General features: G+C 39.8%; 1 protein-coding gene across 5 annotated transcripts in view; it reads right to left on the bottom strand.

Moving 5' to 3' along the window:
• Positions 1-3,118: 3,118 nt before the first annotated feature.
• Positions 3,119-26,302, bottom strand: part of OGT (O-linked N-acetylglucosamine (GlcNAc) transferase) — a 51,460-nt gene continuing 28,276 nt past the window's right edge. For 3 of the 5 annotated variants that reach the window (XM_036304327.1, XM_036304330.1, XM_036304331.1), the window contains 8 exons: positions 25,764-25,889; positions 25,202-25,372; positions 24,955-25,071; positions 24,686-24,856; positions 22,804-22,956; positions 9,837-10,089; positions 9,469-9,592; positions 4,307-6,585 (listed from right to left, as the gene is read on the bottom strand). In XM_036304327.1, the coding sequence (XP_036160220.1) occupies positions 6,411-6,585; positions 9,469-9,592; positions 9,837-10,089; positions 22,804-22,956; positions 24,686-24,856; positions 24,955-25,071; positions 25,202-25,372; positions 25,764-25,889 (1,290 nt within the window). In that variant the 3' untranslated portion in view covers positions 4,307-6,410. Of the gene's footprint in view, positions 4,057-4,306; positions 6,586-9,468; positions 9,593-9,836; positions 10,090-22,803; positions 22,957-24,685; positions 24,857-24,954; positions 25,072-25,201; positions 25,373-25,763; positions 25,890-26,302 lie in introns of those variants that run through there. The other 2 variants (XR_004966852.1, XM_036304328.1) reach the window with 2 other exon arrangements.

Genomic DNA, 26,302 nt, shown 5'->3' on the forward strand with positions numbered 1-26,302 from the left:
CCCCAACACCTGCTTCCCACCTCCAGCCAATCAGGCCTGGACTCCTCCACTCACACACATATCCCCATGTCCTGTGCCCCCAATCCCACCTCTTCTCCTCAGGAGATCTTACAGCCTCTTCTCAGGAGGTGTTATACCAGCAAGCATAAAGCCCTCCCTCCACTCCTGCTTCCCACCTCCAGCCAATCAGGTCTCAACTCCTCTACGCATCCTCCATCCCAACTCCCTCCTCTTCGCAGGAGGTATTACTCCAGCAGGCCTATATTCCTCCCCGCTCCTGCTTCCAACTCCAACCAATCAGGCCTGAACGCCTCCATTCACACACACACACACCCCATGTCCTGTGGGCCCCACTCCTACTTCTTTTCCTCAGGAGACCTTACAGCTTCTTCTCCTTAGGAGGCCTTATACCAGTAGGTCTAAACCCCTGCCCCTACTCCCACTTTCTGCCTGCAGCCAATCAGACCTCGACTCCTCCATTCACCCCCTCTTTTCCTCAGGATGTCTTACTCTAGCAGGCCTATACCCTTCCTCCCATTCCCACTTCCTGCCTCCAGCCAATCAGGTCACCACTCCTCCACTCACCCTCAATCCCCCCTGCCCCTGCTTCTCCTCAGGATGTCTTATTCCAGCAGGTCTACACCCCACCCCCCTACTCTGGCTTCCCGCCTCCAGGCCTACACCCCTCCCTCTATATCCGCTTCCGACCTCCAGCCAATGAGGCCTTGACTCACCCATTAACCTGCTTATTATCCCCCTACCCCCACTGCCGCCTCTTCTGAGGATGTCTTACTCCAGCAGGCCTACACCCTTCCCCCACTCCGGCTTCCCGCCTCCAGGTCTACACCCCTCCCCCTATATCCACTTCCAGCCTCCAGCCAATCAGGCCTCGATTCCTGTACTCACCCACCCCCCACTCCCTCCTCTCAGGATGTCTCATTCCGGCAGGTCTACACCCCTCCCCCACTCCCACGTCCTGCCTTCAACCAATCAGGCTTCCACTCCTTTACTCACCGCCCCCCTACTCTGGCTTCTCCTCAGGATGTCTCATTCCGGCAGGTCTACACCCCTCCCCCACTCCCACGTCCTGCCTTCAACCAATCAGGCTTCGACTCCTTTACTCACTGCCCCCCTACTCTGGCCTCTCCTCAGGATGTCTCATTCCGGCAGGTCTACACCCCTCCCCCACTCCCACGTCCTGCCTTCAACCAATCAGGCTTCGACTCCTTTACTCACCGCCCCCCTACTCTGGCTTCTCCTCAGGATGTCTCATTCCGGCAGGTCTATACCCCTCCCCCACTCCCACGTCCTGCCTTCAACCAATCAGGCTTCGACTCCTTTACTCACTGCCCCCCTACTCTGGCCTCTCCTCAGGATGTCTCATTCCGGCAGGTCTACACCCCTCCCCCACTCCCACGTCCTGCCTTCAACCAATCAGGCTTCGACTCCTTTACTCACCGCCCCCCTACTCTGGCTTCTCCTCAGGATGTCTTATTCCAGCAGGTCTACACCCCTTTCCCCATACCCGCTTCCCGCCTCCCGTCAATCAGGCCTTAATTCCTCTACTCACCCCTCCCCACCCGCCTCTTCTCCTCAGGATGTCTTATTCTGGCAGGTCTACATCCTTCCCACCACACCTGCTTCCCGCCTCCAACCTGGCCTCCAGCCACTCAGTCCTCGACTCCTCCACTAACCCCCGACACACCCCTCCTGCTCCCGCTGCCACCTCTTCTCCTCAGGATGTCTTACTCCAGCAGGCCTACACTCCTTTCCCCCATAGCCGCTTCCTGCCTCCAGCCTCCAGCCTCCAGCTAGTCTTGGAACATTCAGGCCTTGACTCCTGCACTTATCCTCCTCCTCACACGCACCTCTTAGCCCCAACCAAATGAGGCATGACCACCCCCCAAAATGCCTCCACTTCTATCCCCTATTCCCACCTTAACCAGCCAGCCAGTCTTCCACAGATTAGGCATCACCCCGCCCCCTACACCTTCCCCCTCACACCTCACTCCCCGTTGTTCTTCCACCATTCAGCCCTAAACCCTCCCCAAACTCATGCCACCTCCCTAACCTCAACTCCCTCATACTCCCACTGCAACCTCCATGCCCCACTCCCATCCCCCATCTTTGATTTAGCAGTTAATATCACTAACAAAAAAAAAATCCTTTTTGCTGAAAAGTCCTTTTTGAAAAGTGGAAACAGGCAAAATATTTTAGCAGAATCTCAGTCCCAAGGTTCATGGACAATAAGTATCTAGGGCGTACAGCGTCCTGAATTAAGTCTGCTCAACGAGGATGAGCTTTCAAAACTGCCCACTTCAGTACCCACCTCAGCCCCTTCCGTCACCTACCTGCTTCTGTTGCCTCTGGAGTGGCTGAATGCCGCTCAGCTCCCACCTCGGTTGGAAGACGAGATCCAGAGCAACTACGAGGTTCGCCGGCAGGTGCGCACCAGATTTTATAGAGTCCAGGCTCAGCAGAAAGTAAGCCCTGAAGTGTTCCCGCCCTCTCTGTACTGACCTATCACAGCCCTCCCTGTGTCCACCTATCACAGCTTGGTTGTGAGGCAGATTTAAACTTCGCGGGTAGGAACTGAAATTTGGCGCCCGGCCGTAGTGCTTCTAGAATCAAATCACTTCCACAGGGTATTGCTTATCTGTCCTGAGAGCACCATTTCCTGCGGAGTTCATAGTTTAGCAATCCCTAAATTAACTTTTTGGGTGACCGGAAAAAAACTGAGCTGAATCTTCCAAAGTTCCATCCTTGTGAGGACTTAGATAAGCGAGCTCTGTTCCCTGTTCGTTCCTTACTTTAACTGCCCAAACCTCTAAGGCTATTTGCCTGCCCTCCAAAGTACTCGGAGCTGGGGGGAGGGCACCTAGGCCCCTAGATAAGAGCAAAGCAGCAACCCGACAGTGCTTGGCAACACTGACGTTTGCTTCCAAAACCCTTCGAACCAGGGAGATAAAAAGGGGTTGGTTACTTGAAGCTTTTTGGCACTCCAAACACACGGAGAAAAACAGGGCAAAATATATGCTTTCTAGATTGTGCCCATTTCTCTATACATATCATAATTTAACCATTTGGCAAACAAATACAAATAACACGTCCCTGCATGTAAATATATTAATAACACTGTTTATTTAATGCGAGGCACTGTTCCAATTGTTTCATGTAAATCTAATCCTTACAACACTTTAAAAAGTAGGCAATGCTGGCACTCACTTAACAGCGGTCACATACATGGCTAGAAAGTGGCAGAGCTGGGATTAAGCTCCAGAAGCACTAATACCAAAACCAAAACTCTTAAACACCAAACTGTCTACATACAAGGATGGGCAAAAGTAGGTTTACAGTTGTTCATATGAAAATACAATAATTAATAAATAATACAATAAACTATTTTGAGTACTCACAACTGCAAACCTACTTTTGCTCATCTCTGTCTATAAAGGTACTTTGAGTAGATAGGGAATTGGATAAAAGACATTTATCATTATAGTTTTATCTCTATAACAAACTTGTAAGTTTACTGCTTTACAAGCCTCTCCTTTTAAAATGGGGGTGGGGTTATGGAACTGTGTGCGCCTCAGAGGTTTAAGCGAAGAATCTGAATGTTAGCTGTAGTTAATATTAAGAGCCGTATGCTTCAAGTTGACAAGTGGGTTAGAACTGGAATCAAATGTTAAGTTACACAAGTTTATTCAAGGTGCACAAGCACTTCCTTTAATAACTGATGCACATTTCTAAGAAATAGAAAAGGGAGGTAATGAGAACTTTTATGAGTAGGCTTCTTCCCTATCTTTTAGGAAACAAACTAATCCACATTAGGGCTTTGAGGGTCACAACCCACAAAAGTTATGAGGTAAATTACCTGAAATTTTATTGAAAAAGATTCTCATTTATATTTCTGAGAAAGCAGGCAGCTAAGCATCGTGTTCTGGTCCCTAATGCATTGCTATTTGTTTTGGTCCCTCCCTCGTACCACCCTTCAGAGCAGGAAGGAATAGTCCACATAAAGAATGAGACCACAAGTGTAGTGAAGCCACAGCAGTCCTAAGAAAAACAGGAACAAACATGAATGGGTGTGCTGGGAGATGCGGGCTTTGTCATCTTAAAGGATCATATGCCAACCCCACCCCTCCATCACATTCGGCTAGAAAACAAAATAATCCTTAATATCATAGCTGCCCAAGGGAGATCTGGTCTTTTGTTTGGAGCTGTTCAAATGTAGGTTTCATCATTGGATGACCAAATTATTCTGTCCAACACTCAATCTAACAGAACACAAACTACATCAGCCATATTAAGGACAAATCATTCATTTATTAATTATTTTAAAGATCACAAGACAACACCTGATTTCTGTAGCACAATTTAAATGTTTTACTTTTTTGATAAAGCAGAGCATAATAGAAAAAAACAATTTGTTTCCAGTGATCTCTATATCTCTATTCATAATTAAGTCTTCCATAGGCATATTACCTGGAAACCAAAGCCTGTTACAATAAGCAAAGCTTTAACCAGAGCGGCTACTTTCGTGCCAGGAAAAAGTTCATCCCTATAGGAGAAATGATGTGCTATGTAAAATGACTGTAAGGTCACAACCTTGAGGGCACTAGAAGTCTATCATCTTATTCCACATTAAGTAGTTTGGTGAATTTCAAACATCAGTTTATCTGCAACCATGCTGGCAACCTTTAATATTTCAATCATGTAAAAAATAAATTAAGAAATCCCTAAACTGATGTTCCTTGATTTACATTGTTAAAAGATACACAGTTCATTCACATGTAATTCTGACTAAAAATTATATTTGAGACTCCTGCTCAGATTTTGGTTAACAGACTTTCAGAAATTCAAGTTCTTATTAATCAATAATTTGTCAGCTAGGATACATTCAGGCATCAGCTGCAACTACAGAATAGGTACACTGCCTTAGTGCTTTGAAAAGACACTATAATCTAGAACACTACTAGCAGACAAAAAATTATCTGTTACTGTTACTGAATAGCATAAGTGCAGTATAGCAAGACAAAACATATATTCATATGTTGGTTTGTTTAAGCCTCAAGTCCTCAATCATTTGTTGAAATTCAATGATTTTATTCCTATGGTTTTTAATACCAAGAACTCAAGCTCCAGATGGCCTAAAGTCTAATTTGTAACTCCAAACCAAATAGCAGTACAGTTTGCTACTATGGCTGAATCCATAGAGACTTCAAGACCAAGTCCAGAAGACAGTTATTATATAATACCCTAGATGATTTGAAAAATAATTATTCATATACATAGCTGGTCCTTCAGAGCTTTTCACCCATAACATGTTTTTGATGAAATTTATTTAATATATTCTCAATAACTTTTACTTAGTGATCAAATATTTGAATACTTATACTTACCTGGGATTTCATTTCTGCTGACAGAAATAGGAAGAACAGGACTCACTTAAAAAAAAAAGCAAACCTTAGAAAAGGAAGGTAAAAATCTTATCACACACTATTACTTCGGGAAGCAGCATAGAGGGGCAGTCAAAGGTAAAACACTGATGAAATAGATGAAAACTAGGCCAAAAATCAATATTATCATCAATGATAGTATCACAACTGTGCCCTTCATAATTAATAATCATTCCTAAGAAGTTTCATTTGGCACTAGATGATGTGTTTTAGAGAAACACTCTGGGATGCTTTGAAACAGACTTGGTTTTGTTAGTTGATTTACAGGAGAAATTTTAAAGTAGGGGGAGGGGAAGGAAATGGACCAGAAAAAAAAATTCTGAATCATGATCTAAATCAAAAAAGCACTGATAGCTCCATTCATTAGGTCAGACACTCAAACGACTGATATAGGCTTAAGTGGTTTATAAAACCTATAAAAAGACTACACCAGCAAAGTTCCCATTAATCTGTAGAGTTGAGAAACTAAAATAAGGAGCGACATTTTAGTTTAAAATCTTATCTCAAGAGAATCATATACACTTCACATGAATAAAATCACCTGAAACCAAAGATTTTTAAAAGCTCCAATACCCAAAATATAAAGAAAAAATTAATTCAGAAGACTCAATCAAGCAATGGAATCACAAAACGGCTGGACAATCTAGATCTCTCCTCTACTAACCATCCCATGGAAGACCAAGGGAGAGCAGACCTTCCATCCAGATCTATGCACCACCTGATCGCTGCAAAATTCTATGGCGATTCCTTGTAGAACAGCAGTTTCCCATCTCTTATGTCTCTTCCTATCATGCACAAAGCAACCTTGGCTGTGCTATTCTATTATCATTATTTGTCACCCATCTGTAATATGACACTATACAGATAAGTAAAAAGTACATTATCTAGTTCCCTTTCCCCTGAAGGTTGAGGCTCAGGTAGAGGGGTATTCCTCCTGTGGAGAGTCTTTATTTAGGCTGACTCAGTGACTTCGACAGGCTTAATCATGTGATCAGGTTTGTTGCCAGCTGCATAATGCTCCCACATCTGTAGATAGAGCCGCTCTAGTTCCATTGTGTATTGTTTGGTGTTGAACAGAGGGCTAGATATTCTCTGCTTCCAGACTTTGCCACGAATTTTCTTCAGGCTAATTTAAAAAGAGAGAGAGAAAGGGAGCCAAGTTTACAAACAGAGCAGGAACTTAGAACTAGCCTCCCCCTAAATACCTAGTCATCTTTGATAAAACACAGGATGAAACTCCACCTTCCCTCAATGCTAAAAAAGGGAAAGTGTTAACATAATGCTAACACTTACAATCAAATTCACATCCTCTAAAAAAAAAAATTAGTTCTTAAACAAGTATATCCAAGATACCATGCTTTCTCCATTCCATCTTTTTCACCTTTAAAATGACACATGTCTATTCCTACATACCACTGGTTAGTAATGTATACATTAAGAACTTTAAATGTTCATTACCCTCTGGCAATCAGAAACACTTTAAAATCTATTCAAAAGAAATTAATCAGAGATGCAGGCACACCTGGTCATGCAAAGATGTTCACTGAAGCACCATTTACAATAAAGGCACATACATAATACTAAATATAAACCATAATTGAAAAAACCAACAGGCCCAGCTGGCTTGACTCAGTGGTTGAGTGTCAACCTAGGAACCAGGAGGTCTCAGTTCAATTCCCAGTCAAGGCGCATGCCCGGGTTGCAGGCTCAATTTCCAGTGTGGGGCGTGCAGGAGGCAGCCAGTCAATGATTCTCTATCATTGCTGTTTCTCTCTCTATATATATATATCCCTCTCCCTTCCTCTCTGAAATAAATACAAATATTTAAGAAAAAGAAAAAATAGGAAACATTGAACTCTAATTAATGATGTCCACATCTAAAGTATTTAGGGAGAAGAGTACTGATATCTGGCAATTTACTTCAAAATATATAAAATAAGATGGATTGCTAGATGCTAGAGAAATAAACAGATGGACAGACAGCAAGCATAATAAATTTAGTGGTGGAGTCTAGATGGCAAGTGTATAAGTATTCATTATAAAATTAATAGTTTTCATTATAAAACACTGTATGAAATCAACTAAGTTCCAAAGAGTAAAAAAAAAAGACACTACATTATTTGCTGTAGTTATCTCTGGGGTGATGGACATGAATATTAATTTTTTTTAATGCAGGGCTAAAATTTTTCACTCATTTTCCTTAGATGTACATGATATTCAATGGAGAAAATTATGAAAATACTTAATCTCTGTTGAATGCTTACTATATACCAAGAACTGTTGTGTTTTACACAGAACACCTTTTTAAAAATATATTTATTGATTTCAGAGAAGGGAAAGGGAGAGAGATAAAAACATCAATGATGAGAGAGAATCATTGATCAGCTGCCTCCTGCACGCCCTACAGTGGGGATCGAACTTGAAACCCGGGCATGTGCCCCAACCAGGAATCAAACCATGACCTCCTGGTTCATAGGTTGTCGCTCAACCACTGAGCCATGCTGGCCGGGCCAGAACACATTTTTTTAATTGTCACAACATCTCTTCAAAGTAAGTACTATCAGTCATCCCTGTTTTGCAGATGGAAAAATCAAGGCACATAGAAACTAATTTGCCTAAAGTCACAAGCTTGTAAAGTGGGAGAGCCTGGATTCAAATCCAGGCAATCTGACTCAAGAGGTTGCTTCTTTAAACTTCCATATAATGCTACTTTTTTGAAAAATGCAAAGAAAAAAAAATATCCCATAATGCACAAAGAAAAAGCACAGTTAACAGTTAAACACTTTTTCTTGTATGGATAAAGAATCATTTAAGCATCACTTCTCTAATTCCCACCTATTTGGGGCATTTAAGTTATGGTTTTTGTTTTTTTCTTATGCTGTAGTGAAGATGTGGCATTATTAGGGTCAAAGCTGTGTGTGTGTGTGTGTTTTTTTTTTAAGGATCTTATAACTTTGAGGAAGGGTTATACCAATTTACTCACCAATGTTATGAAAAGGCCAGCACCTCAATACTCCCTCATCTTGGGTATCATATAAAAAATCTTTTGTTTTGCCCCACCAGTATGGCTCAGTGGTTGAACATCGACCTATGAACCAGGCCGTGGTTCAATTCCTGGTCAGGGCACATGCCCAGCTTACAGGATTGATCCCCAGTGTGGGGTATGCAGGAGGCAGCTGATCAATGATTCTCCTCATCATTGATGTTTCTCTCTCTCTCTTCCTCTCCCTTCCTCTCTGAAATCAGTAAAAAATGTTTTAAAAAATCTTTTGTTTTAGCCCTAGCCAGTTTGCCTCAGTGGATAGATAGAGTGTCGGCCTGTAGACTGTAGGGTCCCAGGTTCCATTCTGTTCAAGGGCACATCCCTGGGTTACAGGCACAATCCCCAGTAAGCAGCACATGCAGGAAGCAGCCCATCAATGATCCTCTCTCATCACTGATGTTTCTCTCCTCTCTCTCCCTCTCCCTTTCTCTCCAAAATCAATAAAAATATATGTTTTAAAAAAAGAAAGTAGAGTAAGGTTTTAAAAAAAGGTCTCTTGTTTTATAGGCAAATAATGGTTATGCCTCAATGTTATTTTAATTTATATTTCTACTATGGAGGTTGAAACTTTGTCTTATTGACCATTTTATTTCTACTTCAGTGAGTTGTCTGGTCAATTCCTTGTTTATGTTCCTATTAAGAGACTTAAAATGTAAATGTGCTTCAATCTTTATATAGCCAGACTATTAATATTTGACATAAAAAACAAAGATTTTTCCTCTTATTTGTCTTTTAATTTTTTTTTACTTACTTTCATTCAGCCATTTACTCTTTGCATAGTAAAACCTATCGACCACTTCATTTATGAAAGTTTAGAAAGTTCTCCCATCCAGAGATAATACAACTAATACACCTATTTTATATTACCCTTATTTTATTATTTCATTTTATAGCACCTATATTCTCTCTAAACTTTCCTGATTCCTTTCACTTTATCATGATTTATTCATGGAAAAGTTTACTTACTATTCTAGATCAGTTCCCAGTTTCACAGCTATGTCTTCATATTCCTGTCTATTTTTAGCAATAAGCTCAAGACAACCTAAACAAGTAAGCTGGGAAGCCGCAACTCGAGAAGCAAGAGTCTCTCCTGTAATAAGAAAGATGACAATTACTCACAAGAATGCAACTAGCATGTGGTTATTAATGTTATTTATGTTAAGTACCCACACTACGCAGATGAGAATAGAGATAAGTGCTCAGAACAAATCTTGTTTTTTTTTAATCATCCTCCCGTAAATGTTGCTTCTACTATACATAATTTCACCTGGAATTATCTTCCATAAAAGGGATTCTAAAAAGAACAAGATTCCAATGATTTATCAGTAGTTTACCTGGCATAGTCACCATCGGTGTCCCAGCCCACAGGACATCCATTCCTGTGGTGTGCCCATTACAGAGTGGAGTGTCCAGGCAGACATCAGCCAGCTGGCCTCTCCTGACATGTTCTTCTTTAGGAGCAACAGGTGAAAAAATTATACGGTTCTGGGGAAGACCCATGTTTTGTGCATACTGTTGAATATTAGGTTCTCCTACTGCTGGAAAACGCAACAGCCACAGCACACTATTGGGAACACGCTTCAGAATCTAAAATAGGGAAAATGGTAATTATTAATAGCAGCTCTGCCCTTCTCCAGAAAGGTTCCTATAGAGTTCTAATAATTCAACCACATGTTCTAATAATTCTAATTATTAGAGTTCTAATAATTCTACCCTTTTCACCCAGATAGCAGCCTACTGTGAACTTATAAGTCTTTCCTTCACATAGATGAGTTAGATCAACTGAACTGTAGGTTTCTAGTCTGCTAAACTGTCCCCAAAGAGAGTTAAAAGAAACAAACTGATGTAAGAAGATACAAAACAAGATACTAACTGGCAAAGTCTTAGGCAGTGATTTTGTAGAGGAGATAGCAATTTTCCACATCAAATTTTAAATCTCCCACCATGACACAACGAACAGTTAGTTAACACTTGCCTAACTTTATTTACCTAATCTAGATCAGATGTCAGCAGACTTTTTGTAAAGGTCCAGAGAGCAAGTTTTTTGGACTTTGCAACCACATAGACTCTGTCCTAACTTTAGGCTCAGTTCTCCCTTGTCACTGGAAGGCAGCCACAGACAATATGTAAACAAGTAGATATGGCTGTGTGTCAATAAAATTTTATTTACAAAAGCAGGCAGTGGGCTGAATTTGACCCACAGGCCAATTTGCCAATGCCCGATTTAAATCTACATCTACTCAATGTACCTTACTAGTTCACCATCCCCTCTCTGAAAGCCATAGGAAGAGATGAGTTTCAGAATTCCGAGTATTTCAAATTTTTAAAAAGTGTACATGCATGTATATTACATTAGAGTCTCAGCAGCAACTTCCTGTAAATAAACACATTAGCATCTCTGCATCAAGATGTCAGAATATTCACACTAAATGGAATAAGAGACCATAAATAGTTCAGGTAAATGTGCAGCCAAATAAATTAACCACAAACATGACAACACTTAGTAGTTATCAGATTTTTTTCAATATAGGGAAGTAAAGATTAAGGGATAGTGAACCTGTACTCATCTGCTTCCTCTTCTCCTCCACCCTCCCCTCTCCAAAGGGGAAAAAAAACAGATATTAATCAGAAAAGAAAGCAACCAAGAATCATCTCCATTTTAGCTCCATGGAATAAGAACAAATTATGGAAGGCCCTGGTCGAGTAGCTCAGGTGGTTAGAACGTTGTCCAATATGCCAAGATTATGGGCTCCATCCCCAGTTAGAGCACATATAAGAATCAACTAATGAATGCATAAATAAGCAGAACAACAAATCAGTATCTCTATCTCTCTCTCCTCTCTCTCCCTCTCTCTCCTCTCTCTCCCTCTCTCTCCATCATTAATTTTTTAAAAAAATAAAATAAAATGCCCTAGCTGGTTTGACTCAGTGGATAAAACATCAGCTGCAGACTGAAGGGTCCTGGGTTCGATTCTGGTCAAGGGCACATAACTTGCTTGCAGGCTTGACCCTCAGCCCTGTCGGGGAGCATGCAGGAGGCAACCAACCGATGTGTCTCTCTCACATCAATGTTTTGCTCTGTCTCTCCCTCTCCCTTATAATATCCTTGGATGAGAATCAACAAAAAAATGGAAAAAAACAAAAACAAATATGGGTACCAAAGGTTGGAACCTTCAGAGATCCTCCTTATGCAAACTGGTCTTATGAGCTGACTAAAAGGTAATGGCATAAACTAAATCCTTCCTGGTTATATCTCTACAATATTGCAAGAATGTTAAACATGGGTGAATAAGCATGACGTTTGCTATTCGTTTAGACCAGGGGTGGGGGACTTTTTTTCTGCCAAAGGCCATTTGGATATTTATAACATCATCTGTGGGCCATACAAAATTATCAACTTAAAATTAGCTTGCTATATTTCATAAAACATTTAATTAACTCACCCCCTAATGCCTTGGCAGGGCTAGACCAAATGACTGCGCAAAAGTCTTATACGGCCTGCACGTCCCCCACCCCTGGTTTAGACCATGGGCTGACAAACTACAGTCTGTAAGCCAAATCTTACATGTTGCCTATTTTTTTGTCAATCAAATTTTATTGGAACATACCTACGTTCATCCATTTATATAACCATTTATGGTGTTTTCCTGATCTAACGGCAAAGATGAACAGAGGTGACAGAGAGTATGGACTGCAAAACTAAAAATTTTAACCATACAAACAGCATAAATTGTAACTTCTGCCAAGCAGCCTGAAACCCTGCACGACGGCAGCCATCCTTGGCCTGAACCAGAGCCCCTCCCAAGAGTCTCCAGTAACCAACATGCCCAGTGTCCTGCTTCAGAATGCCATCAAATTCCCACCCAACCAACTCAGCTAGAATAAGACTCCTGCAAAAGCGACTCCCACTCTCAAGGGTCAGTCCCCACACAACAGCTCAACCACAGTAGGCACTGCTAGCCCTCACAGTCAGCCAGCCTGAGTGAGGGTCAATTCCACCTATTGATATGCCAGCACCAACTGAAGCATAACTACAAGAGGGAACACACAACCCACACACAGGGGATACCCCTGGAGGACCAAGCTCAGGTGATTAGAGAGACTGTGCAACTGAGCCCTACAAGACACTTTCTATATAAGGCCACTCTGTCAATATCAGGAGACAGAAAAGATTGACCTCATACATAGAAACAAACACAGGGAAGGGGCCAAAATGAGTGTTAAAGATAAAGAGAGAACCTTAAAAGTAGCAAGAGAAAATCAGTTAATAACCTACAAGAGAGCTCCCATAAGACTTTCAACTGATTTTTCCACAGAAACTTTGCAGGCCAGAAGACACTGGCACAAAATATTCAAAGTGATGAAAAGAGAATGATCCAAGATGTAAGTGGATGTTACACTAACCTCCTCCCAGAACCAAACTGGAATTACAAATAAAATATAGAACAATCAACCTGAATAACCAACTGGAGACTAGCTGAAACTTATAACCAAGGATTTACAGAAGAAGTCACAGTGAGACTGGTAGGAAGGGCAGAGACACGAAAAGGGTTGGCCCTGCTTCCACAGGCAGCAGCTGAGATTCAGGTGGATATTTCAGCTGCAAAGGTTCCCCCTGCAGAGATGGGTTCTCTGGGAATATATCCGAAGAGACCCAAAACACTATTGCAAAAGAATATATGCAGCTCTATGTTCACTGCAGCATTATTTACAATAGCCAAGATTTGGAAGCAGCCTAAGTGTCCATCAGTAGATGAGTGGCTAAAAAAGCTGTGGTACATTTACAAAATGAAATACTACTCAGACATAAAAAAGGAAGGAAATCTTACCTTTCATAACAGCCTGGATGGACCTGGAGAGTATTATGTAAGTGAAATAAGCCAAAGAGAGACAAATACCATATGATTTCACTTATATGTGGAATCTAATGAATAAAATAAACTAACAAACAAAATAGAAACAGACTCATAATTACAGAGAATAGATTGACAGCTGTCAGAGGGAAGGGGACTGGGAAGATGGGTGAAATTAGGTGAAGGAATTAAGCAAACATCAGTGTGGTGATTACCAGAGGGAAAGAGGGGTGGGGGGATGTAGAAGAGGGTAAAGGGGGATTAAATGATGATGGAAGGAGACTTGACTTTGGGTGGTGAACACATAACACAACATACAGATGATTATAGAATTGTACACTTGAAACCTATATAATTTCATTAACCAATGTCACCCCAGTGTATTCAATAAATTTTTTTTAAAAAGAAAAAGTAAAATACATGACAAGAACTAAAAAAATAAATAAATAAAGGACCTACAATCAAGTCTATTCTACCCAGCAAGGCTATAATTTAGAATTGAAGGAGAGAGAAAACAGTTTCCCTACAAGAAAAAGCTAAAAGAGTTCATCACCACTAAACGAGTATTATAAAAAAAAGTTAGAGAGACTTCGAGTAGAAAATAAGAGATCAAATATAAATAAGAAAATATAGAAAAGAAAAAAATCTTACTGACAAAGGCAAACCCTTAGTAAAAGCAATGCATTAACCAAGTTAGTACCAAGGTTAAAAGACAAAAGAAGAAAGATCACGTGTAATTACAACAAATTAAGATACACATAAATACACACATACGAAAAAAAGTAAAAAAAATGACAAAAGCATAAAAAGTGGAAGAGGTAAATAAAAATTGCAGTGAATTTACAATGTGTTGGGAATTAAATTACCCAACCACCAACTTAAAATAGACTGCTATAAACACAGCTTGCTATAGATCAAGCACATGGTAACCACAAACCAAAAATCTCTAAGATAAAAAAAAATTAAGAGGAAGGAATCCAAACATAAACTATATAAAGTCATCAACATCGCCCTAGCCGATTTGGCTCAATGGATAGAGCGTCAGCCTGCAGACTGACGGGTCTCAGGTTCAATTCTAGTCAAGGGCACATGCCCAGGTTGTGGACTCGATCTCCAGTAGGAGGTGTGTAGGAGGCAGCTGATCAATGATTCTCTCTCATCACTGACGTTTCTATCTCCCTCTCCCTTCCTCTCTGAAATCAATAAAAATATTAAAAAATAATAATAATAAAGTCAACATCAAAGAGAGCAGGAGAATAAAGAACAGAGAAGAATTACAAGAACAATCCAAAAACAATATACCATTTACAACAGCATCGATGGACCTAGAGCAGGGGTGGGCAAACTTTTTGACTCGAGGGCCACAATGGGTTCTTAAACTGGACCGGAGGGCCGGAACAAAAGCATGGATGGAGTGTTTGTGTGAACTAATATAAATTCAAAGTAAACATCATTACATAAAAGGGTACGGTCTTTTTTTTTTTTTTTTTTTTTAGTTTTATTCATTTCAAACGGGCCAGATCCAGCCCGCGGGCCGTAGTTTACCCACGGCTGACCTAGAGCATATTATACTAAGTGAAATAAGTCTGTCAAAGAAAGATAAATACCATATAATTTCACTTATATGTAGAATCTAAAGAACAAAAGAACAGACCTAGACTCAGAGAACAGAGGGGACTAGGTGGAAAAAGGTGAAGGATTAAGAAGTACAAATTGGTAGTTACAGAACAGTCACAAAGAAGTAAATTACAGCATAGGGAATACAGTCAATACTATTGCAATAATTGCCCTAGCCAGTTTAGCTCAGTAGATAGAGCATCGGCCTGTGGATTGAAAGATCCTGGGTTCGATTCCAGTCAAGGGCACATGCCTGGGTTGCAGGTTCGATCCCCAGTGGGGGCCATGCGGGAGGCAGCCAATCAATGATTCTCTCTCATCATTGACATTTCTATCTCACTCTCTCTCCATTCCTCTCTGAAATAAAATATATTTTTTAAAAACTGCAATAATTATGATCACTCTGTAAAAGTACATGATTGTTTAACATAATATTGAATGTAAACTGCAACTCAAAAATGAAGACAATAAAATGACAACTACTATATACTTGCCAATAATTACTTTATATGTAAATAGATAAATGATCCAATCAAAAGACCTAGGATGGCCCTAACCGGGCCAGTGCATAGAGCGTCGGCCTGCGGACTGAAAGGTCCCAGGTTCGATTCCAGTCAAGGGCATGTACCTTGGTTGCAGGCACATCCCCAGTAGGGGGTATGCAGGAGGCAGCTGGTCGATGTTTCTCTCTCATCGATGTTTCTAACTCTCTATCCCTCTCCCTACCTCTCTGTAAAAAATCAATAAAATATATTAAAACAGACATAGGTGGTTGAGTAAAAAAACAAGACCTGTATATACGCTCCCCAAAAGAGACCCACATTTCAGATTGAAAGACACACAGATTAAAAATAAAGAGATGGCCCAGGCCGGTGTGGCTCAGCTGGTTGGGCATCATCCTGTGCAACAAAAGGTTGCTGATTCAATTCCCAGGGAGGGCACATGCCCATGTTGCAGGCTCAATCCCCAGTACAGAGTGTGCAGGAGGCAACCAATCAATGTTTCACTCTCACATCAATGTCTCTCTCGCTCTCTCCCACCCCCCTCCCTCCCTTCTTCCCTCTCCCTTCCTCTCTCTCTGTAAAAACCAATAAAAGCATGTCCTCAAGTGAGGAGTACTAAAAAAAAGTGAAGGGATGGAAAAAATAATTCATGTAAATTGAAATGAAAAAAGCTGGGATAACAATACTTATAGCAGACAAAATAGACTTTAAAACAAGGAATGTAATAAATAAGACACAAAGAAAGGTGTTTCATAATGATAAACTTATCAACCCAACAACAGGACAGAACTCTCATAAACATCTGTGCACCCAATGTAGAGGACCTAAATATATAAAGCAAACATTGATGGAAATAGAAAGATTGATAGTAATATGGCATTAGTAGGGGACTTTAACACATCAATGGATAAACCATGCGGACAGAAAATGACACATTAGACCAGATGAACATAACTGTTATTTTTAGGACATTTCACCCCGAAGCAATAGAATATACAGGGTGTCCCCAAAAGTGTATGAATAATTATAAAGACAGTGCTAATTAAAAATACATTTCATTTTTCAAAACTGAGCTATCAGCTGTTAAAAAAGTGTGTATACATTTTTGGGGAACACCCTGTATATTCTTTTCAAGTGAACATGGAACACATTCCAGGACAGACCATATGTTAGGTCATAAAAATGTCTCAATACATTTAAGAAGGTTTAAATCATCTCAAGCATCTTCTGTGATCACAACAGTATGAAACTAGAAATCAATTGCAAGAAGAAAACTGAAAAACACACAAGGCTAAATAACATGCTACTAAACAATGATTGGGTTAACAATGAGATCAAGGAGGAAATCAGAAAATACCTCTAGTCAAATGAAAATGAAAACACGAAAACCCCAAATCTATGGGACACAGCCAAAACAATTCTATGAGGGAAAATCACAGAAATACAGGCCTACTTCAAGAAACAAAAAAAAAATCTCAAATAAACAATCTAACCTTACACCTACCAAACCCAGAAAAAGAACAGAGGCCACAGTGGGTAACGGAAGAAAATAATAAAGATCAGAGAGGAAATAAACAAAATACAGTAAAAAAACAAAACAAAAATATGATCAGCAAAACCAAAAGCAGGTTCTTTGAAAAGATAAAAAGATGGATATACCTTTAAATAGACTCATCAAAAAAAAGAGAAGAACCAAATAAATGGGCAAGATGCACAAGGGAGATAAACTGTAAAGAAACTAGCAGCATCGATCAGACCATCAAACCTCAGAGGGAAGGTAGGGGAGGGTGGGGGTCAGGGGGAGATCAACCAAAGGACTTGTATGCATGCATATAAGCCTAACCAATGGACACAGACAACAGGGGGGTGAGGGCATGAGTGGGGGGGTGGGGGGGCAATGGGGGGATAAGGACACATATACCTTAATCAATAAAGAAAAAAAAAAAGAAACTAGCAAAAGTGATTATATAAAAGCCAGGTGAAATGGTTACTTTTGGGAGGTTGACAGAGGGTTGTGATTGGGTGGGGCACATGGAAAGACTTCTACACTGGCTAGCAGAGTTCTAATTGTTGACCTGGGTGGTGACTGCAAGGATGTTTGCCTCGTAATAATTCACCAGTCTATATATTTGTTTTGTGTGGTTTCCTGTACTTGTGTTTTATTTTACAATAAAAAGCATGACAAGCCTGGCAGGTGTGGCTCAGCAGCTGAGAATCGACCTAGGAACCAAGAGTTCGCCGGTTTGATTCCTGCTCAGGGCACATGCCTGGGTTGTGGGCTCAATCCTCAGTAGGGGGCCTACAGGAGGCAGCCAATCCATGATGTTCCTCTCTCATTGATGTTTCTATATATCAATTCCTCTCTCTTACTCTCTCTCTCTCTAAAAATCAATTTAAAAAAACCTTATTTAAAAAAAAGTGTGACCTAGAATAAACAGTTAAAAAAAAAAGATTTAAAAGAGAAGTGACACTACAGAAATACAAAGGATTATAAGAATACTAGAGGCCCAGTGCACCAGTGGGGTCCCTCAGCCTGGCCTGCACCCTCTCACAATCCGGGACCCCTCGGGGGATACTGGACTGATTCCCACAGGCCAGGCTGAGGGAATTCGTGCACTGGGCCTCTAGTATGCATGTAAGATCTTTGGTTAATCTCTTCCTGCCCACCCTCCTCCCCCCTGAGATTCATCAGTCTATTCCATGTTTCCATGCCTGTGTGTTGAGCGTCTGCCCCCTGGTGGTCAGTGAATGTCATAGCTACCGGTTGAACAGTCAGACAGTCGCTTAGGATTTTATATATATAGATGCTAACAAATTGGATAACCTAGAAGAAATGGATATATTCCTAGAAACTTACAATCTTCCAAGTCTGAATCCAGAAGAAACAAAATCTGAGCATACCAATAACTACTAACAAAATGAAGTCAGTATCAAAACACTCCCAGCAAACAAAACCCTGGACCAAATGACTTTGGATGTAAATTTTACTAAACATTTCTTAACACCTATGCTTCTCAAACTATTACAGAGAAGGAATGGTTCTCCCCAAATTTTACAAGGCCAGCATTACTCTAATATCAAAATCAGACAAAGACACTACAAAAAAAAAAAAGAAAGAAAGAAAGAAAATTATGGGCCAATATCCCTGATGAACATAGATGTAAAAATCTTTGACAGAATATTAGCAACTGAATTCAATGATCCATTAAAAAGATCAGAGTCCATAATCAAGTGGGATTTATTCCCAGTACACAAAGTTGGTTCAATACTACAAATCAATTGTGACACAACACATAAAATAATTAAAGATAAGAAATATATGATCATATCAATATATACAAGGTGGGAATAGAGTGAACATTCCTCAACATAACAAAGCCCATATATGACAAAGCCACAGATAACATCATACTCAATGGTAAAAAGCTGAAAGCTTTTTCTCTCTAAGATCAAGAACAAGACAAGGATGCCCAGTTTCACCACTTTTATTCAATACTAGAGGCCCAGTGCACGAAATTCGTGCCCTCAGGGGGAGGGGGGTCAGGTCCCTCAGCCCAGCCTGTACCCTCTTGCAGTCCAGGAGCCCTCGGCAGATGTCTGACTGCCACGGAGGCAGGAGAGGCTCCTGCCACTGCTGCTGCGCTCACCAGCCGTGAGCCTGGCTTCTGGCTGAGAGGCGCTCCCCTTGTGGGAGCACAATGACCACCAGGGGACAGCTCCTGCATTGAGCATCTGCTCCCTGGTGGTCAGTGCACGACATAGCGACTGGTCGTTCCACCATTTGGTTGATTTGCATATTAGTCTTTTATTATATAGGATAGTATTGGAAGACCTAGCCATAGCAGTGAGAAAAGAAAAAAAGAAAGGCATCCGAATTGCAAAGGAAGAAGTAAAACTGTCATTATTTTCAGATGAGATGATCCTATATAGAGAGATCCCTAAAGAGTCCCCCAAAAAACTACTGGAATTGAATGAATTCAGTAAAATAGCAGGATACAAAATTAATATTCAGAAATCAGCTGCATTTTCATGCACCAATAATAAACTATCAGAAGGAGAAATTAAGAAGATAATCCCATTTACAATTGCATAAAAAATACCTAGGAATAAATTTTTTTGTTGTTGTATTTTTTGTTTTGTTTTTTTGTTAATCCTCACCTGACGATATGTTTCCCATTGATTTTTAGAGAGAGTAGAAGGGAGAGGGAGAGACAGAGAGAAACATCGATGTGAGAGAGACACACTGATTGGTTGTCCCTCACACTCACCCCAACGAGGGCCAGGGAACCTGCAACCAAGGTACGTGCCCTTGACTGGAATCGAACCCGGGACCTTCAGTCTGCGAGCAGACGCTCTACCCACTGAGCCAAACTGGGTAGGGTTTGTATTTTTTTATCTTTTTTGCTGTTGTATTTTTAAAATTTATCTTTATCTTTAATTTATATTTATTACAGATGTCCCATTTTTTCATTGACCCCCTTCACCCTGCACCTGGATCCCCACACCCACAGGCCTTCACCACACTATTGTCTGTGTCCATGGGTTATGCACATCTATAATAATAAAAGCGTAATATGCTAATCAGACCGGATGACATTCCGGAGGAAGCTGGGGCTGCAAGGGAAACCCAGGTCCCGGGTGCCAGAGGGAAGCTGGTACCAGCAGCCAAGGGAAGGAAGGCCTATTCTTGCATGAATTTCGTGCATCGGGCCTCTAGTACACATGTAAGTTCTTTGGTTAATCTCTCTCCACTCACCCATCCAACCCTGCCTTCCCTCTGAGATTCATCAGTCTGTTCCATGCTTCTATGTCTCTGGATCTATTTTGTTCATCAGTTTATTTTATTCATTGGTTCCACATATGAATGAGATCATGTGATATTTGTCTTTCTCTGACTGGCTTATTTCACTTAGCACAGTGGTTCTCAACCTGTGGTCGCGATCCCTTTGGCGGTCAAATGACCCTTTCACAGGGGTCGCCTAAGACCACCCTGCATATCAGATATTTACATTATGATTCATAACAGTAGCAACATTACAGTTATGAAGTAGCAACGAAAATAATTTTATGGTTGGTCACAACATGAGGAACTGTATTTAAAGAACCAGAAGGTTGAGAACCACTGACTTAGCATAATACTCTCCAGGTCCCTCCATGCTGTCTCAAAGCGTAAGAGATCCTTCTTTTTCACAGTCTAGGAATAAATTTAACCTAGGAGGTAAAGAACCTATCCTTGGGCCCTAGCCAATTTGGCTCAGTGGATAGAGTATCGGCCAGCAGACTGAAAAGTCTCGGGTTCAATTCAGGCAAAGGGAACGTACCTTGGCTGCAGGCTCGATGCCCAGCCCTGGTTTTAGGGTGCATGTGGGAGGCAACGAATCCAATGTGTCTCTCTCACATCAATGTTTCTCTCTCTGTCTCTTCCCCCTCCCTTTCACTCTCTCTAAAAATCAATGGAAAAATGATATTCTCGGGTGAGAGTTAACAACAAAAAAGAACCAATACTTGGAAAACTATGTCATTGAAGAAAGGTACTGAAGACGACAAATAAATTGAAGCATGTACCATGCTCATGGGTAGGAACATTTAACATTATTAAAATGTCCATTACTCCCCAAAGCATCCTACAGAGCCTAAGCAATACTTACAGGGTAAAGAAAGTTTCTTAAAAAATGGTGTGGGGAGCACTGCACAGATACATGCAGAAAAATGAAACTAGATCACTTTCTATACAAGAGACAATAAACTCAAAATGGATTAAAGTCCCGAAACAATACAACTCCTAGAGTTCGGAACACACATGCGGTCAACCCCATGACACTGCTTGTAGCAATGTTTTTGAATTTGTCTCCTTGGGCACAGGAAACAAAGGAAAAAAATAAACAAATGGGACCACATCAAATTAAAAGGTTTTTGCATAGAGAAGGAAACCATCAACAAAAATGCAACCTACTGAATGAGATATATTTACCAATGATACATCCAATAAGAAGTTAATATCTAGCCCTAGCAGATTTGGCTCAGTAGATAGAGCATCAGCCTGTGGACTGAAGGGTCCCGGGTTCGAGTCCGATCAAGGGCATGTGCCCAGGTTGCGGGCTCGATCCCCAATATGAGACATGCAGGAGGCAGCCAATCAGTGACTCTCTCTCATCATTGATGTTTCTATCTCTCTTTCCCTCTCCCTTCCTCTCTGAAATCAATAAAAAATATTTTTTTAAAAAGAAGTTAATATCTAAAATATGTAAGGAACTCATACAACTTAACACCAAGAAAACAAGAAATCCAACTGAAAATTGGGCAAAGGACCTAAACAGATATTTCTCCAAAGAGAACATACAGATGGCCAACAAAACATAAAAAGATGCTCAACATCACTAATCATTGGGGAAATGCAAATTAAAACCACAATGAGATATCACCTTTTATCTGTCAGAATGGCCATATCAATAAACCAACTAACAACAAGTGTTGGCAAGGATGTGGAGAAATGGAAACCTTCATGCACTGTGATGGGATTACAAATTGGTGTGCAGTCATTATAAAAAATAGTATGGAGGGTCCTTAAAAAATTTTTAATAGAATTACCATATAACTCAGCAATTCCACTTCTGGGTATTTATCAGAAGAAATCCAAAACACTAACTTGAAAATATATATGTACCCCTATGTTCACTGCAGCACTATATACAATAGCCAAGATATGGAAGCAGCTTAAGTGCCCATCAATAGATGATTAGAAAAAGATACCATACATATCTAAAATGGAATATTAATCAGCCATTAAAAAGGAATGAAATCTTACCATTTGTGACAACATTGCTAGACCTAGAGAGTATTATGCTAAGTAAAATAAGTCAGAGAAAGAAGTATCATATGACTTCACTTATATGTGGAATCTGAAGAACAAAATAAATGAAAACAGAAACAAACTCACAGATACAAAGAACAAGCTGATGGTCACCAGGTAGGAGGGGGTTGGGAGAATGGGTGAAAAAATTGTGAAAGGGGTTAAGTAGTACAAATTGCCAGTTACAAAAATAGCCATGTGGGTGTAAATCACAGCACAGGAATATAGTCAATAGATGAGTACTCAACTTATTGGGGCAATCACTTTATAAGGTATATAAACGTCTAATTACTATGTTTTACACCTGAAATAATATAATATTGCATGCCAACTGTAACTGGAAATAAATTTTTTTAAAAAAAGCAGAAATGAGCACAGCCACTCATGAATGAAGGTGGGAGGCAGTCTCAGCAAGATGACCTGTATACCAAATCTTTCCCAGTCTTTACATATTAATAACGAGTCTACATAAACTCACATTTGCCCACATTTGCAAAGTAGAAGGGTCAATTTTATATAACTGATTGAAGTTACAATAGACAATGGCATCTTCTGGCAAACCATATTGAGAACGTGTAGTTACAATAATGGTACGGGGAACCTCCTCTCCAGTGGCAGCCTTATTGTTGATCTAGAACAAGAAAAAGAATACAATGATTATACTTAAAGTCAACATAGTCCGATATTTTTTCAATCAGTGAAGAATTAATGTGCAAAATGGTATTGCTGTCAAGAGTCACGTCACTGACCTATAAAATATTCATGACATATTAAGTTAAAAAGAAAAAAGTTATAACATTATCTTAATTTGGTGTGTGTGTTGAGGGGGGGAGGGGGGGGGGCGTGCGTGATGCACTATAAAAGCTTTTCACTCTGTCCAAAAAGTTACTTTCAAAACCCTATTAATCCAACAGCCATGTTTGGCTTACTCTTTTCTTCATGAATGAAATGTCCTTTTCTAAATGAAACACACCCTTTAAGGCTAAACTTAAATTATTCCTCCAAACATTCTTTACTAAGACTGCCTCTCCCCACATTGATCCATTACTGAGTACCTATATACCCAATTATAATCTTACCTTGTAATTCCCACATGTGAGTACTGCCTTACATTGTTATGTAACTTATTCCTGTGTGTAAGGCCATTTCATACATATGGGCATTGTGTTCTACACTCAAAATTCTGTCACTGTGCATTTCAACTGTACTTTAGTGTGGTGATTGCAAGGAGGGTGGAGATGGAAGAGGGATTAGAAGGGATAAATGGTGATGGGAAAAAATGAAACACACACAAAAAAAGAAAAACAAAAAAAAACACACACCTATACTTTTAAGTCAAACATGTCTGCTCTAGTGTTTCCAATACCAGGTAATCAGAGGGAAAAAGAACACAACACTGTCTTTTTAGCTCAATAGACACAGTAAGCGATTATTATTAATTCCTTTACCTCCTTATTAAGGAGTTGGCCTGTGAGCAAAGAGTTCATTTTGAGCACCGTTGGTATAAAATGATGTACAAGTAAAAATTTTAACTCCTAAGAGGTCAGAGATCTTTGCCTTATGATCTTGTGACCAAGCTACATATTCACTTATTCAAGTATGCATTATATATTTATTGAGCACATATTACATTATTGTTGCTAAGACACAAGTACTCAATTCAGTGGAGAATACAAAACCAGGGAATTATGTATCACACTGGATATAAAGATATATCCAAATATTACAGAGGTTACAATATACAATGGGATCAGGGAAATAGAAATTAAAACTGCAATGAGAGATCACCTCACACCTGCCAGAATGGCTATTATCAATAAATCAATAAACAAGTGTTGGTGAAGATGTAGAGAAAAGGGAATGCACAGGCACTGTTGGTGGAATTGTAAATTTGTGTACCCACTGTGGAAAACAGTATGGAGGCTCCTCAAAAAATTAAAAATAGAACTACGATATGACCCAGCAATCCCTCTTCTGGATATTTATCCAAAGAAATCTGAGGATAAAGACAGGAACAGATTCTTGGAGGAGCTCTTTGAACTGAAAGTCTTAAAGATGAGTAAGAATTAACTAGGGAAAGGATAAGTTAGTTACAGAACCAAGTTCATCATTGTTAAGAATAAAGCCACAGAAGGAAATAACAAGATATGAACACAATAGACCCTCACTAGTATAACCTACTGGCTGAATCCAGGTGATTTTAAAATCAAACAAACCTATTTAAGATGCCAATTTCCACTGAATTCATTTCCTCATCTATAAAACAGGGATAATTATGCTTACCTGCTAGAGTTATGAGATTTCAATGAGGTGAATGTATACCTGGTGGTACATATTATGCTCTATTATTCTCTTCTCACCTGGGTAGTTGCCAGTCCGTTGCTAATACTGAATCCATTAATTGTTATCTGAATTTGTCCTCTGTTAATCATTTCAATAACTGCTTCTGCAATAGTATTCATAGGAATAACTGGCATATTAAGAGCTGTATTACTGCTGTCTGCATTATCTCCTGCATCAGGACATTTCATCTTTAAAAAAAAAATGGCACAAAATGTATCATTAGGGAAAAGATCCCAAATGCAGATAACTAACTTTATTTCAATGACAATATTGACCAGGTCCTGACCTTGACAATTTTCACATCCGGTAAACTATCAAGAAATGCTTTCAAGTCGATGCCATTCAGAACAATCCGATTGTCATAAATGTGCCCATTGGACTTAAAATCGATGACTGCCTTTTTCTAATCAGAAGAAAAAAGTTTCAGAAGAAAAAAGTTTCAGACATGTCATTTAGGATGCATAGGGACACTAGCAAGAAAATAAATGACTACAGTTCTTTGCAATTCCCCATAGCACTGTTTTTCTACCTACCTTCAGATGAGGAAACATATTAGCATGATCACCAATAAAGAAAGTATGTGGCATATAAGCCAGTTTTTCAGAATACTGTTCAGCAACTTCAGCTGGTGAAGTTTCCTGATCAGTGATGATATAATCCATGAAAAGCGCCCCACTAGTGCCAGGGTATCCGAGCCACATTGCCTAAGGGGAAAAAAATAGACTAAGAACCTTCTTCCAAAGGGTCCAAAATTAAGTAAGAAAACAAACAAACAAACAGGGAGGATTGACTCAGCCAAAAGCAATCAAATAGTATTTTAGACTAACATAAGTGCTAAAATGTTTTTCCAATTTACAAGACAAAAGACTATTTATACCCAACTATGAAATGCATGTCTCTGTATCCATGTACTGTGGGCATTGTGTTCTACACTCAAAATTCGCTGTCCCTGTGCCTTTCAAGAACTATACTTTTTTCCCTTAAGTCAGGTATGTCTGCTCTATTGTTTCCAATGTCAGGTAGCCAGAGGGGAAAAAAGCACATTACTGTCTTTTTAGTCCAATAAACATTGTGAGCAATTATTAATTCCTTTACCTGAATAGGAGCTGGCCGGAGAGCAAAGAGTTCATTTCGAGCACCCTTGGTATAACCATTCATATTTACAAGGATGTGTATACCATCCTGATGGATGCGATCAGCTGCTTTTCCATTGCATGGAATCTATGGAATAAAAAAATAAGAACTCATTAGGTATAATCTCAGACTAATTCAATTAGTTTTATTGGCATTAAACAGAATTCAGATTCCTAGATGCAAAAGTAAGAACACAAATTATATTAATGCAGGTAAAAATATGGTTAAGTGCCATTAAAATGGGCCCAAAGCATTATAGAAACAGAATATATTTAACTCTTGCACAATACAGGTTTGAACAGTGCAGTTTTTTTTTCAATAAATATACTGCAAAAATTGTTGGAGATCTGTGACAGTTTGAAAATACTCACTGATGAATTACATAGCCTAGAACTATTGAAAAAAAAACACACAAAAAAGTAATACTGTGAATGCATAAAACATATACAGATACTAACTTCTATTTCATCATTTACTACCATAAAAATGTATAAAAATCT

Source organism: Myotis myotis, unplaced genomic scaffold (genome assembly GCF_014108235.1).
Source record: "Myotis myotis isolate mMyoMyo1 unplaced genomic scaffold, mMyoMyo1.p scaffold_m19_p_4, whole genome shotgun sequence".
NCBI classification, from domain to species: Eukaryota; Metazoa; Chordata; class Mammalia; order Chiroptera; family Vespertilionidae; genus Myotis; species Myotis myotis.